General features: G+C 38.2%; 1 protein-coding gene across 1 annotated transcript in view; it reads right to left on the bottom strand.

The window, feature by feature from the left end:
- Positions 1–18,782, bottom strand: part of VPS13B (vacuolar protein sorting 13 homolog B) — a 915,321-nt gene that overhangs the window by 120,964 nt on the left and 775,575 nt on the right. The window contains exon 40 of the mRNA XM_032760928.2: positions 4,712–4,908. Coding sequence (XP_032616819.1) covers positions 4,712–4,908 — 197 coding nt within the window. The remainder of the gene's footprint in view (positions 1–4,711; positions 4,909–18,782) is intronic.

The following is an 18,782-nucleotide window of genomic DNA, read 5'->3' as shown; positions in this document are numbered from 1 at the left end:
AAACTATACTACAAGGCTACAGTAACCAAAACAGCATGGTACTGGTACCAAAATAGAGATATAGACCAATGGAACAGAACAGAGCCCTCAGAAATAATGCCGCATATCTACCACCATCTGATCTTTGACAAACCTGACAAAAACAAGCAATGGGGAAAGGATTCCCTATTTAATAAATGGTGCTGGGAAAACTGGCTAGCCATATGTAGAAAGCTGAAACTGGATCCCTTCCTTACTCCTTAAATAAAAATTAATTCAAGATCGATTAAAGACTTAAATATTAGACCTAAAACCATAAAAACCCTAGAAGAAAACCTAGGCAATACCATTCAGGACATAGGCGTGGACAAGGACTTCATGTCTAAAACACCAAAAGCAATGGCAACAAAAGCCAAAATTGACAAATGGGATCGAATTAAACTAAAGAGCTTCTGCACAGCAAAAGAAACTACCATCAGAGTGAACAGGCAACCTACAGAATGGGGAGAATATTTTTGCAACCTACTCGTCTGCCGAAGGGCTAATATCCAGAATCTACAATGAACTCAAACAAATTTACAAGAAAAAAACAAACAACTCCCTCAAAAAGTGGGTGAAGGATATGAACAGACACTTCTCAAAAGAAGACATTTATGCAGCCAAAAAATACATGAAAAAATGCTGATCATCAATGGCCATCAGAGAAATGCAAATCAAAACCACAATGAGATACCATCTCACACCAGGTAGAATGGCAATCATTAAAAAGTCAGGAAACAACAGGTGCTGGAGAGGATGTGGAGAAATAGGAACACTTTTACATTTTTGGTGGGACTGTAAACTAGTTCAACCATTGTGGAAGTCAGCGTGGTGATTCCTCAGGGATCTAGAGCTAGAAATACCATTTGACCCAGCCATCCCATTACTGGGTATATACCCAAAGGATTATAAATCATGCTGCTATAAAGATACATGCACACGTATGTTTACAGCGGCACTATTCACAATAGCAAAGACTTGGAACCAACCCAAATGTCCAACAATGATAGACTGGATTAAGAAAATGTGGCACATATACACCATGGAATACTATGCAGCCATAAAAAATGATGAGTTCATGTCCTTTATAGGGACATGGATGAAACTGGAAACCATCATTCTCAGCAAACTATCGCAAGGACAAAAAACCAAACACCGCATGTTCTCACTCATAGGTGGGAACTGAACAATGAGAACACGTGGACACAGGAAGGGGAACATCACACACTGGGGACTGTTGTGGGGTGTGGGGAGGGGGGAGGGATAGCATTAGGAGATATACCTAATGCTAAATGACGAGTTAATGGGTGTAGCACACTAACATGGCACATGTATACATATGTAACAACCCTGCAAGTTGTACACATGTACCCTAAAAGTTAAAGTATAATAATAATAAAATTAAAAAAAAAAAGAAATCAATCTCTCAACACCAAATAGCATATTGTTGATGGAGCCAGGCCTTAAACCTAGGTCTTCCACCTTGAAAGGTGGAACAGAGGTCTTCTACATCTATTAAATGCTACCTCTATTTACATATTTGCAGTGATGCCATTACCACAGGAACATTAAAAATTCATCTCAATTTTAGGCAAGAGGCTCTTCTTTTTTAATTAGGCTTCATGGGATATATTTTTGTGACCTTTCTTTCAGTAATGTCCAATAGTCTGATGTAAATCCTTCTCAAACCACTGAGACTATCCTTTATAAGACAATCTCTAATCATAAAAGTACCAGGTTTTTGTCCAGATTTAGATTCCTCATGTGACAGAATATACTGAGGCTAACTGTAAAAGGTTTCTGTCTGCATGAAATATTGACATATTATCAAATCATTACTGTTTTCTTTCTAGAAATTGGACGAAACAAATATAATCCTTAATAGTGTTTCATTTTGTTGACTTTTAAACCAACTCTTCTAATTTAATTTCATTAATATCAATTTTTATCTGAAAAATGATTAATCTCAAACAATTTAAAGTGTGATAAATTGTGAAATATTAGGTAAGGTGAAAAATCCCTGGTGAGGACAAAGATCTGTGATTACAATGTCAGATGCTTGGTGAAAAACTGCCTGAATTTGATTGTCTGCCTAAATTTCTGTCTCCTAAAGGCTCCACATTTCTATACTGTTAAGCTTACCAGAAAAGTAATTTTTATAAATGTTTCAGATTCAGAGGCATTAGCTTTCTCCACAATGCTTCTTTCGATGGTGAAAATGCATTACTTCATAATTAGAATCAAGAAGTCAGTTCTAACTTGATACTATTAATGAAACTCAGATTTAAAAGAATCAATTTAGTTATCCATAGCTCTATTTTCTGAGATTTCCTGGTTTCTGATGAGATAATCTAAACTTAGAAAAGGCAATCTTTCCATCCATGAAATAATTCATCACAGGATGGGTGTTCTTTTTATTGCTGAACTATATGCAGGTAAAGTTAAAACACTACTTCTCTAGTATATTTTCACTAATTCTACAATACTAGCTAAACTGTTAGGAAAGTAAATATTTTTAAAGAGCCCAAATGACCTAGAAATAGAATATATGAAATATAAAACACAAAACACATTATTATCAAGCATACAAAATAATCAATGAAAAAGACAATGAGGCTACAAACCAAAATGTTAACAGAAGTTATCTCCTTGTAATTATGGGCAGTATTGTTTGATTTTCGAAATGTTCTTCGATGAACATATATTAATAAAAATAAATATTTCCAAAGAAAAAGTATTGACAATAATTTATAATAAAAAGTAGGAACTGGAATACAAAGTGGTGTGCTATGATTATAACCTTGTAAAAGCGTGTACACATATGGGCAAAAATAACGGTAACAGAGAAAAGAAAAAACATTTGATTAGCAAGGTATTGGAATAGTGGATAGTTTTTTTTCTGTTACTGTCAGAATGCTGTTTCCAGGGAAAGAAGAAGGTATTACATAAAAGGAGTAAGATAACAACACTAAGCCAGCCCATCAGGAGAAGTGGCACGTAGGGCATCCACAGCAATGAACAGCATAGGCTCACAGTACACATGATAGTATATGACCCAAGAAAGCTGTTCCACTGGTTGTGGTTTACTTTGTTTATCGTCTTTTATGGGGTCATGAGCAAAGGGACTTAGCAGGTGTGTGTAAGCTAGAAGTGCTGAAGAATAGATTGCTGAAGCTATTTTTCTCTACTGTAAATTAGTGGATGTGTTAAGTAGGCAAAAACTGAAATGAGGATAATCTGGTCTAGAGATTTTTTTGGTGTGTGTGACAGGGTCTCGCTTTGTCACCCAGGCTGGGGTGCAGTGGTGAGATCATGGCTCACTGCAGCCTCACCCTCCGGGGCTCAAGAGATCCTCTCCCCAACAGCTTCCCAAGTAGCTGGAACTACAGGTGTGTGCCACCATGCTCAGCTAGTTTTGTATTTTTTATAGAGATGGGGTTTCACCACATTGCCCAGGCTGATCTCAAACTGATGGGCTCAAGCAGTCTACCTGCCTTGGCCTTCCAAAGTGCTGGGATTACAACTGTGAGCCACTGTGCCCGGCTAACTCTAGGGATTCTTTATGGCCAGTGAGGCTTTATAGGTGGATAAAACTTTATCTGCATAAAATCCACTGGGTATGAGCTATTTTCGTTAGCTACACAAGTTTTTTTTTTTTTTTTTTTTTTTTTGAGATGGAGTCTCGCTCTATCGTCCAGGCTGGAGTGCAGTGGCGCAGTCTCGGCTCACTGCAAACTCCGCCTCCCGGGTTCACGTCATTCTCCTGCCTCAGCCTCTCCGAGTAGCTGGGACTACAGGCGCCCGCCACCACGCCTGGCTAAGTTTTTGTATATTTTTTTTTTTTAGTAGAGACGGGGTTTCACCGTGGTCTCGATCTCCTGACCTCGTGATCCGCCCGCCTCGGCCTCCCAAAGTGCTGGGATTACATAGCTACACAAGTTTCTTAGTGTCTGGAGGATTGTCGTTTTCTTTTTTTTTTTGAGAGAGTTGCACTTTGTCACCTAGGGGAGGCTTGTCTTTTAAAGTTTTAAAAAAACAATTAAGATGGGTGGGGGGAGGGGGGAGGGACAGCATTAGGAGATATACCTAATGCTAAATGACGAGTTAATGGGTGCAGGAAATCAACATGGCACATGGATACATATGTAACAAACCTGCACATTGTGCACATGTACCCTAAAACCCTGAAGTATAATTAAAAAAAATAAAAATAAAAATAAAAAATAAAAAAAATAAAAAAAAAAAACAATTAAGATGAAAATATTCCTAAAATTTACCTTTCAGAAGGAGACAATTCAATTTTTTTAACATTTCTTTTAATGCCCCAGGATAATCATTACACATATTGATTATGATGTCATTAAGCGTCTATTGAGGTGTTACATGTATGACTGTATTCCTCTGTATTTTGAGGTTGAAGATGACTAGACTTTTTGTTTAATTTGCTTTTTTCCATTTTTTTTCTTTTTATATTTAAGGAACAGGTTCTTAGTGAGGGCTCACAGAGCTGTATTATGAGTAAAAACACAAGATTTTGAGTACGCAGACTTTGAAACATCAGATTTTGTCTTTCTTTGTGGTTCTCATTTGTTGTTCAGACAGATGCAGCTGCTAGACAGCTGAGATACAGTTAAGTGAGGGGTCACTAGTGTTTCCCAGGCTAATGCTACCATATCATCTTTCAGTGAATTACCTTTGGTCATCAGCTCCATTTTGACTGCTGTTCAAGACAATTCTCCAAAGATCTGAAGATACTAATTTCTTCTGGTCATTCACGAGATTGATATCCGGCAACTGCAGTTCACAAACTTTGCTTTCAGACAGATTAAATTCTCTAAATGCAACAAAAACCTTCTGGAGTTCATCCCAGTATTCCAAGCTACAAGGAACCTATGTTAAAATAAAAAAAATTTAGAAGTTGCAAATAGAAACTATGCTTTTATATTTGTTGAAATTCAAATTAAACCTTTATAAAAGTTACAATATTAAGATCTTTAGAGGAGAATAAGGTTATAAAAGACAGGAGTTTAGGATTTCTTTTCATATTACTGTATATTCATCCTGTTTATTTTTAAAGACCAGTTCAAGAATAATATATAAAAACAGCCAAAATTTTAAAAGTAATAATGGAGAACAAATTCTACAAGGTGCTAAATGTATTATTATAAACCCATAGTAAGTAAAAGATAAGGCTAGTGTAGTAACATACAAATAGATTAAAAGAATAAAATAGCAGAGAAAGGGCAAAGTACAGACAAAATCTTACTGTGCAATGAAGGTGCCAGCCAGGCATGGTGGCTTGTGCCTGTAATCCCAGCACTTTGGGAAGCCGAGGCGGGCAGATCACCTGAGGTCAGGAGTTTGAGACCAGCCTGGCCAACATGGTGAAACCCCATCTTTACTAAAAATACAAAAATTAGTTAGCCGGATGTGGTGGCGTGCACCTGTAATCCCAGCTACTTGGGAGGCCGAGGCAGGGGAACTACTTGAACCCAGGAGGCAGAGGTTGCAGTGAGCAGCGGTCACACCAGTGACTGCCCTCCAGCCTGGGCGACAGAGCAAGATTCTGCCTCAAAAAAAAAAAAAAAGTTACGAAGGTGCCACACCAAATAAGGAGGAGAAAGATGGAAAATGAAGCTGCAAGAACTGACTAGTCACTTGGTAAAACCAAAGTGGGTCCCTACATCATTCTTTACACAAAAGTAAACTCCAAAAGGATAAAACTGCTGAAGGCTAAGAAGTGAAAGCATAAGAGAAGAAACATGTTAATATTTTAAAAATGTTATAATAGGGTAGATTTTTGTATGTGTGGCATGAAACCTATGATAAAATCAAATTTAAAAAAGTAAACTGGGATAAGACAGGTAACATTCGATGACAGGTGAAGGAATATTCGTTCTGATAGGAGAGAGCTCTTACAAATCAATGAGAAAATGATACATAATCACAGAGAAAAGACAGATTTTACAAGTTCCTCAACTGTGCCAAATGTCTACTGCAAGCAGAGCATACCCGTGGGGGCGCTTCTGCATCACACTTGTGGGACTTGGGAACAAGGGGAACCAATGAAAACGTGATGCTCATGCTGCTTGCCATGCCACAAGTAATAGACTTCTTTGCTTCTGACCAGGAGTCTTATTCCTTCTGCCAGCACCCATGAAACACTAACAAGATAACTTACTAGCTTGCACTGGGTAAAATCCTAGATCCTGACAGCAGTTAGACCACAAAAGAAAAAATATAACCAGCCAGTAAACACAAAAAGATAAAAACATACTCAACTTCACCAATACTCAAAGAGATTCAAATTAAAGTAATAATATAATATTTTATTTACTAACCTTTCAGTTTAAGAAGACTGACCGGTCTAAGTACTGTATAAGCATGAGAAAAAACAACTTTTTTTTTAGACAGAGTTTTGCTTTTTCACCCAGGCTGGAGTGAAGTGGCACGATCTCAGCTCACTGCAACCTCCGCCCCTGGGTTCAAGCAATTCTCCCACCTCAGCCTCCCGAGTAGCTGGGATTACAGGCATGCACCATCACGCCCAGCTAATTTTTGTATTTTTAGTAGAGAAGGGGTTTTGCCATGTTGGCCAGGCTGGTCTCGAACTCCTGACCTCAGGTGATCCACCTGCTTCAGCCTCCCAAAGTGCTGGGATTACAAGCATGAGCCACCGCACCCGGCCAAAACTTTTTTTTTCCCTAGGAAGTATGCTTCTAAGAATTTGTTTTACAGAGATTCCAAAGCACGAGTGTGTGTACACACATATATATGTATATACATACGTGTGTGTATGTACTTCAGTACTGTGTTTATTAATAAGAAAAGTTGAAACAAGTCGAGTATCTGTCAACAGAGGATTGGTTACATGTAACATGCAGATCTATAGAATGGAAACAACAGGTGCTGGAGAGGATGTGGAGAAATAGGAACACTTTTACACTGTTGGTGGGACTGTAAACTAGTTCAACTATTGTGGAAGTCAGTGTGGCGATTCCTCAGGAATCTAGAACTAGAAATACCATTTGACCCAGCCATCACATTACTGGGTATATACCCAAAGGACTATAAATCATACCGCTATAAAGACACATGCACACGTATGTTTATTGCAGCACTATTCACAATAGCAAAGACTTGGAACCAACCCAAATGTCCAACAACGATAGACTGGATTAAGAAAATGTGGCACATATACACCATGGAATACTATGCGGCCATAAAAAAGGATGAGTTCATGTCCTTTGTAGGGACATGGATGAAGCTGGAAACCATCATTCTCAGTAAACTATCGCAAGGACAGAAAATCAAACACCGCATGTTCTCACTCATAGGTGGGAATTGAACAATGAGAACACATGGACACAGGAAGGGGAACATCACACTCTGGGGACTGTTGTGGGGTGGGGGGAGGGGGGAGGGACAGCATTAGGAGATATACCTAATGCTGAATGACGAGTTAATAGATGCAGCGCACCAACATGGCACATGGATACACATGTGACAAACCTGCACATTGTGCACATGTACCCTAAAACTTAAAGTATAATAAAAAAAAAAAGAATGTATTTCTACACAACTGTTAAAATGAATAAAGAATATCTCTACGCCAGGAGTGGTGGCTCACGCCTGAAATCCCAGCACTTTGGGAGGCCAAGGGGGTGGATTACCTGAGGTCAGGAGTTCGAGACCAGCCTGATCAACAAGGTGAGAAACCCCGTATCTACTAAAAACACAAAAATTAGCCAAGCGTGGTGGCAGGTGCCTGTAGTCCTAGCTACTCTGGAGGCTGAGACAGGAGAATTACTTAAATCCAGGAGGTGGAGGTTGCCATGAGCCAAGATCGTGCCACTGCACTCCAGCCTGGGCAACAGAGGGAGACTCCATCTCAAAAAACAAAAAACAAAAAACAAAAAAAAAAACACTCTCTATATATTAACACAAAAGACATCTAGGAAATATTATTTTGTTTAGGATGAGAACATGTGGGTTAATCCTATTTGTCTTAAAAAATAAAAAAGTGGCTCAGATGTGTTTCCCTTTTTGGAAGCATTCCCTAATTACCATCCTCATAACTGATCACTGCCTCTCTTGGGTCATGTCTATACCTAGTACACTACTCTAACATAGGACTCACTATATTTTGTAATTACTTATTTATATGTTTGACTCCTTTAGTTGACTCTAAGATCCTTAAGGGCAGAAATGGCACATTATTTAAAAAAATATTACTAGCACCTAACACAGTTCTGAGGACAAAATGGGATCTCAAAAAAGCTTATTTAATGAATAGATTGCTCCTTAAGCTTTCTTCCCTAAATAAGTAATTCTCAATCTTTTGACAGGACTAAATGTTGAAATAAACGTTACCTCCACCTATTATTAAGTTTCTTTTCTTTAAACAGTGACTTGAGCATCCATATATGATGAGACACTGGGAGGAAGAGGGGAGAATGGATATGCGGAAGAGGGTAAATGTGATGAAATAGAAGCCCATGTTCTGGTTAGTGATAAGTGACATATCCATGGCATTAAACTTTTAGCCACTATTTCTTGAAATTCTATCTTTTCTTGCTTTCCATGACATAATTTTCTCTACCTTCTTTTCTCTGTGTTATTGTTCCTATATTCTCTCTCAGCCTGAAATACCTCTATACCCCCTACTTTCTCACTGTCTCATGTCTAAATCCTTCACATCAATCAATAACCAAATCGAACACCACCTATCTCAGCCTTTTCACCTCCCCAGATGGAAAAATCCTTTCTCTTTTCTGAACACAGATAATTTTTTTAAAATGGGAATGTCTTTTACAGCTCTTATCACTGTATACTTCATGTTATAGTTATTTCTGTATGTGACATCTTCTCTGGCGGACACATTCCTTGAGGGAATGATTTCTATTTGGCTAAGCTTTGAATTTTCACAGCACCTGGGATAGTGAATACAGCAAATGTTCAAAAAGAGCTGCTGAATAAATGAATAATTCATGAATCAATGAATGAATATACACATTCTGGGTGGTTCAACCCATCTCTGGCACATTAAAGATTCTCCACAAAGAAGTATAGAAGTTGAAAGTATGAACTTTGGATCAGATCTATTGGGATTCAAATCCTAGCTCCATTAACTTTTTCTTGGGCAAATTAATTTTTCTTTTTCTTTTTTTTTTTTTTTGAGACAAGGTCTCACTCTCTTGCCCAAGCTAGGGTGAAGCTCACTGAAGCCTTGACATCCCTGGCTCAAGCGATCCTCCCACTTCAGTCCCCTGAGTAGCTGGGACCACAGGCACGTGCCACCATGTCTGACTAATTTTTGTATTTTTTATAGAGACACGGTCTCCCTATGTTGCCCAGGCTAGTTTCGAACTCCTGGGCTCAAGCAATCCTCCTACCTTGGCCTCTCAAAGTGCTGGGATTGTAGGTGTGACTCACTGTGCCAGGCCTAAATTAAATTAATTTTTCTAACACAAGTTCCCATATGTGTAAAAGGGGGATAAGAATATAGCTACCCTCACGAATTTTCATAAAGATTAAATGAGACAAAGCATTTTATTTAATATCACATAGTAAGAGCTTAAGAAATGTTAGCCATTATTTACCCCTCTCATGCTCAAAGAACACTTTCGAAGCTTATATGTTGTTGTCAGAATCAGGTAAGTTGTAAGAGTTCTGATTATTAGATTTCTTAATAATGGGTTGGACTTCTGGGAAGAAAATAACAAACTATGAATCCGGATGTTCAGGAACACTGTACCCACAGTTCAATATTATTTTCTGCTACATACCTGTTAAAAGTGTGGCCCTCCATATATGCTATGACTTCAGAGATAAAGGAATATATCATTGCTTAACTACTGTCTGGACTGCCAGTGAGCCAGCCCTGTGGTTTAAGACACTCATAACGACCAGTGGTGGAAGAGATATGGTAAAGAGTATAAATCCCTAGAGAGACATATAAAAATCTCAGTGGAGGCCAGTCGCAGTGGTTAATTCCTATAATCCCAGCACTTTGGGAAGTGGAGACAGGAGGATTGCTGGAGCCCAGGAGTTTGAAATCAGCCTGAGCAACTCGGTAAGACCCTGTCTCTACAGGAGAAAAAAAATTAACTGGGCATGATGGCATGTTCTTGTGGTCCCGGTTACTTAGGTGGCTGAAGTTGGAGGATCGCCTGAACCCAGGAGGTTGAGGCTGCAGTGAGCCATGATTGTGCCACTGCACCCAGCCTGGACAACAGATGGAGACCTGTTTCAAAAAAAAAAAAAAAAAAAAACCCACAAGCAAACAAACAAAAACTCAGTGGACAAGGGAAGGGCAAATGAGTTGAGAAAAAGCATACTAATAATTTAATGATATAGTCACCTTGCTGTGCTGTCAAATATCAGATCTTATTTATCCTATGTCTGTATCAAAACATTATGTGTCCCATACCGTAAATATGTATGATTATGTACCCATACTAACTAAAAATAAAAAATTAAAAAATGTGTTTATTATAAAATGTTGCATAAACACAAGTACAACAAAGAACATAAAATTGCCTATCATCCCCCCAAAAGAAAAAGCATATTAAAATACCTATTGTTTTTGGTAATACAAATAACGGAATGTAAAGTTCAATGTAATCTTTTTGGTGGAGAGGTTATACAGAAAATATGCAAAAAATACTTGTTTCCAGCATCATCTCCTGAAATTCTGCATTAAATTAATATATAATAGCTTATAAAAATTAGCTGGCACATGGGAAGGCAGAATAGGACCTTAAGGAAAAAGCACCAGTAAGTTTTTAAGTACAAGGCGAGGGTTGGAGTAGGTACATTATATAAGGCAGTCCAAGCTGGGAACTGCTGTGGGAAGCCATTAGGTAGCCTAGGGGCAATGAATGTGGACTGTACCAACAGTGGGGCTTAGGGAAGGAGGAATTGTGGGAGCCTAAAATAAGAGATGTGGAAGAATGCCAAAGAAAAACTTCATTTAGTTCACAACTTGTGTGAGGCTGGCTCTGTAGTTACATACTTCAGCTGGAATATTCTCAGCTACTCTGAAAATTCGGAAAACAATAGATTACTATGGAGAGACATACCAAAGTATGTCAGTTATGCGTCAGAATTTTCCTTTATGTGCCCTATTTTACTCTGTTAACAAAGGCATATTAATAAATTCACTCCAAATGAAACCCCTATTAAAAATTTAAATTGTATGCCTTTAAATACATGTATAAAAGTCACATACTTATTCTTTTTTCCCATTAGAAGAATATATAATCATCCTTCAGTATCCATGGGGGTTGGTTCTGGGACTACCTACGGATACAAAAATCTATGGATGCTCAAGTCCCTGATATAAAATGGTGCAGTATTTGCATATAACCTATGCACATCCTCCCATATACTTTAAATCATCTCCAGATTCCTCATGATACCTAATACAATGTAAATGCTATGTAAATAGTTGTTACACTGTATTGTTTAGGAAATAATGACAAAAAAATAAGTTTGTAAATGTGCAGTACAAGCACAATTTTCTTTTCTTGAATATTTTTGATTGGTGGTTGGCTGAATCCGTGGATGTAGAACTGATGGATACAAAAGGCTAACTCTATTTGTCTTTAATACATCAAAACAAAACCTAAAAACAACACTGAGTATAATTAATATTTTAAAGATTTTATTCAAATATATATTGAACCATAAATTTACTTTTATTTATTTATTTATTTATTTTTGAGACGGAGTCTTGCTCTGTCCCCCAGGCTAGAGTGCAGTGGCGCGATCTCGGCTCACTGCAAGCTCCGCCTCCCGGGTTCACGCCATTCTCCTGCTTCAGCCTCCCGAGTAGCTGGGACTATAGGCGCCCGCCAACACGCCCGGCTAATTTTTTTTTTGTATTTTTTTTTTTTTAGTAGAGACGGGGTTCCACCGTGTTAGCCAGGATGGTCTCGATCTCCTGACCTCGTGATCCGCCCGCCTCGGCCTCCCAAAGTGCTGGATTACAGGCTTGAGCTACCGCGCCCGGCCATAAATTTACTTTTAAAAGCATATAGATATCATCTTTACGTTACCTTATTTCTCCATCCTACAAAAAAAATGTCATTGGTGTCACACTTTGGATAAAATCCTGGCCCTACCACTTAAATCACTGCTCTATGTCCTTGGGCAACCTATTTAATGATTCTGACCCTCAGTTCCCTCACTTGTAAACAAGGGTAATAAAACCTGTATTGTTTTTAGGCCAAATTAAGGATTTTTGACTTTATTTTCTTTGAAGGGCGAAAGCAAAGAAGTGATGTCAAATTTGTATTTTTCAAAGATTTTGGATACTACAGACAATGGATTAAAAAGAGGCAAGTGGCCGGGCATGGTGGCTCATGCCTGTAATCCCAGCACTTTGGGAGGGTGAGGCAAGTGGATCACAAGGTCACAAGTTCGAGACCAGCCTCGCCAAGATGATGAAACCCCGTCTCTACTAAAAATAAAAATAAAAAAAATAGCCGGGTGTGGTGGTGGGCGCCTATAATCCCAGCTACTCAGGAGGCTGAGGCGGGAGAATTGCTGGAACCTGGGAGGAGGAGGTTGAAGTGAGCCGAGATTGTGCCACTGCACTCCAGCCTGGGTGACAGAGTGAGACTCTGTCTCAATAATAATAATAATAATAATAATAATAATAATACAAAAAAAAGAAAAGAAAAGAAAAAAAAGCAAAAAGAGGCAAGCGTGGATGCGGTAAGACCAATTAGGAGGTATAAGCTAGAAATGTTGATAGCTGAGAGTATGGTTGGTGGCAACAGAGTAGTATGTAGGAGATTCTTGGGGCATATCAATTAATAAGTCTTATTGATTGATTGGCTGAGAAGTGAGAGGGAAGTGTCAAGAATAACTCCCAGTTTCCTAGCCTGAGCAGACATATGGATGCTGATGTCATTTACTGGGATGGGTAAGACTCATATGTAGTATATGTGGGTAGAGGAGGAGAGATCAGAAGTTCATTTTTAGCCATTCTGAGCTGCAGGTATCAATGAGCCATCCCAGCAAAAATACTGCATAAGGGGTTGGCAATTCTGGAGACTGGAAGAGGGAGTTAACTGTGCTGATACACAGCTACAGTTCATTCAGCACTAGCCTTTTGTCAGGAGGGTATAGTGGAAAAACAGAGGGCAATGAAGTTTAGGTTACTTATTTGCAAGAAGGTATTTTAAATGATGAACTAAGAATGCAAACTGGTTAAAAGAGGATATGAAAGTGGTGAGCTGATGAAAAGAGGCCATCAGAGAACTACAGTTTAATGAATAGTTTAATGAATAACTGTAATGGGGTTGTTGAATAAGCAGGGCAGAGAACTATGAAAGACTGTGAGGGAGCTTAAGATGCTGGAATAATGATTTAGGAGTCACAGCAGTTGTGGATGATGACAAGATCCAGGGCTTGTGCGTGGGAGTGAGTAGTTAAATGGAGTGGAAAAGATTCCTAGAGATGTGAGATCAAGGTAGGGTTTTGGCTGGGTCATTTATGGCAGTGAAGAAAAAGGCTGGCAGCTATGGGGTAAGGACTTGTGAGAATGGGAGAGAACGACCAAAAAGTTAGTAGATGGCAACAACAAAGAGGGATGAGGAGAATATAATTAGAGAAAATGAGAAGCAAGGGGACTTGACAAGAGGGTAGAAGAGTAAAGGCCAGTGGCATTGGTGAGCAAGGAGAACACTTACCCTCCTGGCCTTGAGATAAAAAGAACGTGAGAGCCTCCATGTCAGAGGGTCGCAATGGTGAACTAGGTCCCAGGGGACAGCAAAATTTTATTCAAGGTAATGGCACAGAAGAACTGCTGGAAGAATAGGTGGAGGTTTAGGGGAGAGTTCATTAATCAAGGAGAAGATGACCCAGAGGGCAAAGTGGAAGGGCATGGAAGGCTGAGGAAGAGGGAGGTTGGTAAGAGTAGGTACAGTATCTAGACAGGAAGAAATGCATCTTATAGTCTGGGTGGTGACTAGAAAACAAGGAAGTGAAGCATGTGGTGGAACTGACACCTGATTTAGGAGGAGTGGAGACAATGGCTGTGGTTCTAAATGTAACCTACTACTATTTCTTGAGGCCTGGCTTGCATGCCATGTGTTCTCAGATTAGTATTCTCAAAGATAACAATGATACCTTCTTTAACAGTCTTTTATTCTATGTTCTCAGACTAGTATGCTTAAAAATAACCATGCTACCTTCTTTAACAGTCTTTTATTCTAAAAAGATCTTGTTTAATATACTGGTACTTCCACTCAAATTATTTTGCATTCATGCCAATTTTTAACAAACTTTGGATTAACTTAACTCACTAATCCTCTCTTGTCTTTCAGTTAGAAGTTGACATTGCCCAACTAATCTCTAGTTGGTGGTGACATAATTAAGCTAAAAACCTAATGTGGTCTTATTGTTCTTATAACTTCATATGGTAGCAATTAATTATTCTCAAGGAATAACTCTGGGCTCTATTTTGTGTGATCTATTTAAAATAACTTTATTATGTGCTTTTAGGTTTGAAAGAGATGACGTGAATGATCTTTAGTTACAATATCTATAACTGAGGATTTGTTATTAATGCCTGTACTGAATAACTTGAAGGAAAGATGACTATTCCAAGAGTTTGGTTGCCAAAAAATTAGTTTAGAAAGCCCGAATATCTAGTACTGAGTCATGGGAAGTGGGAACAAGTAAATTGGTTTCACTGGAAAACATTCCACATGTAACACATGGTACATTTCAAATGACTGTCAAGATTATATATTTTTTATTATATTTTGTTTTCCTATCCATTATTTGACAGGACCTAAAAAATTAGCCAGCCATACATAATAAACTGTACTCTAAGCATATGTGGTCTTTGCATATGAATATCTTAGGTTGTATATCTGCCAGTTGGTAAGAGCACATGTATTTTTGCATTTAAAATGTTATTCCACAATTTGTTTCCATTTGATGGCTAATTTGGGAAGATTTGCATGTGTGTTGGCCATTTAAAAACATTTTTGGTACAAAGAATATTTTGGCACTTAATTTGTTTTTATTACTTAATAGTACTGCCAAGACTGTTAGCAGGGTTATGACTGCCCATCTGTCCTCATGGATTTCTTTGCACAGGGGCTGCTGAAGCTGGGGTATTACCCCTTTCTCCACTCAGTCCGACTAAGCAACCTAGGCAAAAGATACAAAGGAAGTGTCTTTGCTGTATATATGTGCATAATAAAGAGTTGGTAGGTAGAGAGGGGAGATCTAGCAACTGCTGTAGCCTAATAAAGAGTTGGTAGGTAGAGAGGGGAGATCTAGCAACTGATGTAGCCTATGAGGTCTGCTCAACAATGACAAAACAGGGTAGCTGACGGTGTAAGTCTGGTTAGTGAGTACAAAGCCAGAGCTTCCATTCTAGACTTAGTTATTAGAGTTTGGTTACAGCAGAGGATACTCTCTTCATCACTTTTCCCACCATATCTCTAGACTTCCCAGGGTGCCAAGTCGGGTAATTATAGCAGAAGAACAGCTATATATCTACCATCATCGGTGTTTTGATAGCACCAGTTAGTGATGGCAGCTGTGGTAGAAGAAACTACCCTTTGAATAGCCCTCTACAAGATACAAATTTACAGATTTTTCTTACACATTATTTCAGGGAGGAAAATATTATTCCCATTTTACAAATGAATGAAATATGGCTCAGTGAAGTTAAGTAAACTGCTCAAGATTACACATTTAGTAAGTGGCAAACTTTTTGGTTGTAAATCCTATGCTCTTTAATAATTTTTAGATTAAATAAGATAGACCTCATAATGTGCCATTTACAGTTTCCAGTTCCACTTTCTTTAAAGTGGGTTCTTAGGAAGCAATAAATGGAGAATACATTTTGATTTTTGCCACTTATCCCAGTCATTTATAGTTACTTCATTTGGCAGGTTTTTTCTCATTAGTAGTCTTTTTATTTCAGCACTTTGAATATGTCATCTCACTGTCTTCTGGTCTCTATGGCTTTTGATGAGAGATCAGCTGTTAATCTTAGAATATCCCTTATATGTCATAAGTTACTTCTCTTTTGTTGCTTTCAATATCCTTTGTCTTTTGACAGTTTGTGTCTAAGTGTGGATATCTTTGAGTTTATTTAAGGTAGAGTTCATTGAGCTTCTTAGATGTAAAGATAAATGTTTGTCATCAAATTTGGGAAGTGTTCGGCCATTATTCTTCAAATATTCTTTCTTCCCTTTTCTCTCCTCTCCTTCTGGGACTTCCCCTATGCATATATTGGTACACTTGATGGTGTGTCACAAGATCTCTGAAGCTCTGTCCATTTTTCTTCACTTTTTAAATTTTCTGTTCTTCAGACTCAATAATCTCAAAACGACCTAACTTCAAGCTCACTAATTCATTCTTCTTTCTGCTTAAATTTGTTGCTGAGCCCCTCTAGTGAATTTTTCATTTCAGTTATTATATTTTTCAATTCTGGAATTTGTACTTGTTTTTAAACATTATTGTTTCAATCCCATTATTAATATTCTATATTTGGTGAGACATGATTCCTATACTTAAGCTTTTTGGACATGGCCTTTTTTAGTTCTTTGAATACATTTAAAATAGGTGATTTCAAGTATTTGTCTAATAAATCCAACATCTGGGCTTCCTCAGGGACAATTTCTATTGATTGCTTTTTTAACATATACGGGCTGTACTTTCTTATTTCTTTGCCCATCTCATACTACTCTCTTGAAAATGGCATTTTTAATAAGATTTTATAATATTAATAAATAACATTATTAACTATATTATTGTAAATAAACAATGGGAACTTTAAAAATCAGATCCTTCCTCTTCCCCAGGGTTTGCTTATTTATTTATTTATTTATTTTTGAGATGGAGTCTCCCTCTGTTGCCCAGGCTGGAGGGCAGTGGCATGATGTCGGCTCACTGCAACCTCTGCCTCCCGGCTCAAGTGATTCTCCTGCCTCAGCCTCCTGAGTAGCTGGGATTACAGGCGTGCACCACCACACCCAGCTAATTTTTGTATTTTTAGTAGAGATGGGGTTTCACCATGTTGGGCAGGCTGGTGTTGAACTCCTGACCTCAGGTGATCTGCCCACCTCGGCCTCCCAAAGTGCTGGGATTACAGGCATGAGCCACTGCCTCCAGCCTCCTCAGGGTTTATTATCCTTGCTATACATTGTAGTTGTTGTTTAGTAATATTTATGAGCTAATTTGTTTAAGTGTGTAATTTTCATTGTGTGGCCACTGAAGTCTCCACTTGGTTAGTGTAGTAGTCAGTTAATGATTAAACAGACTTCCCTAAAGGTCTGGAACAAATAAGCCTCCAATTCTTTGCTGAAGGGCTCTTTGCGCTCTGGCGCACACCTTCAACTCCTCGTTAGCCTTCACTTACTGCTTGCACAGAGCTTTAAGGACAGACAGAGGTGAGAGTACAGGACCTTCTCAGGTCTTCCCTGAGCATGCACACATCCCTGGGGGTGTGCATAGTCTTATTCATGAGCATGTACTTGTAGTTTCCCAGGAATATGTTGGAGCTTTTCAAAACCCCGTGGACATCTCATTCCCATTTTTCCTTTCAAACATTTTGGTTAGCCTATTGTTTAGCCCAACTGTTTCCCACTGCCTCAAGCAACTTTAAAACTAATCAATTGCCTCTAATTATTTTTGACATACAACCTTAGGTGTTGTGGCAGGGGGTGGGGGCATGGGGGTTGGGGGAGGCTTTTTGCCCCTGAAAGCTCCTAATTGGTAACTTTTGAAAGAGTAATTGTTGTGAAACTCTTATTTCAGTTATAGAATGCTATTTTATGTCATTAACAAAGTAAAAGTACATACTGCATTTATACAATGTTAAGATGGTGATAAGACCAAATATATTCCCCAAAGAGAAAAGTACTAGAAAATTAGTAGACAAGTAGATAGGTGAAAGAGTTTTAAACTGATGACTGGAGGAGAGTAAGTAGACAGCTAAAAAACAGAAAGTGAGGTCTGGGCATGAAATAGACATGTTCAGTGACTGAAAGAGACAGTCCTTATCTAGAGATAGGGATAAATGGACAGCATTATGAACATCAAAACCTTAATAAGCTAAGAAACTGGCTTTGCCTTTGTACAATAATGGGAGGTTTCTCTTTATGAATGTGTTAGGGCTTAACTGTCCTTTTAAACATAAAGAGTATTTCTTACAATCAGTTATTTATAATTTACAATAGGAGACACATATTCATCACTCAAAACAAATGCGAATTGAGTAGAGATACTTTTCAATAGTTACTAAATAAAAATAAAATGTATTCTGGTAATGGAAGTTGGATTTTGAGTTTCTATATCATTTAAAAAATCTACCAATGAGATAAAAGACGAATGTGCTTGCAATCTCAAAAATTTTAGCTTATAATATTATTTCTTTTTATATGTATCTGCTTTTTAGTTGATTTTGAAGACGGAAAAGAAAAGCTTCTATACATCTTCAACTAATAGAAGTCATACCAAAAAAAAAAAAAAAAGCCCTTATACTATTGGAACCAGTTGAGAAACCACAAGTATTCAAATGCAGGAAATCGTGATTTTATAACATTTTAATGTGATCTACTCTTGGGAAACAAAGTTAACCAAACCCTATTTTTGTACAGGAAATATTCCAGCATACAGTTGTAATACATTGTGGTGAAGGGGTACAGCTGCAGATTTTTCACCTGTAATGCCCCACTGGTATTGTGGCTTACTGCATTGCATCAAGACTGCCTTCCTGTCCGGAA

This window comes from Hylobates moloch, unplaced genomic scaffold, assembly GCF_009828535.3.
Source record: "Hylobates moloch isolate HMO894 unplaced genomic scaffold, HMol_V3 SCAFFOLD_9, whole genome shotgun sequence".
Taxonomy (NCBI): domain Eukaryota; kingdom Metazoa; phylum Chordata; class Mammalia; order Primates; family Hylobatidae; genus Hylobates; species Hylobates moloch.
This window is presented reverse-complemented; position numbering and strand designations above follow the sequence as displayed.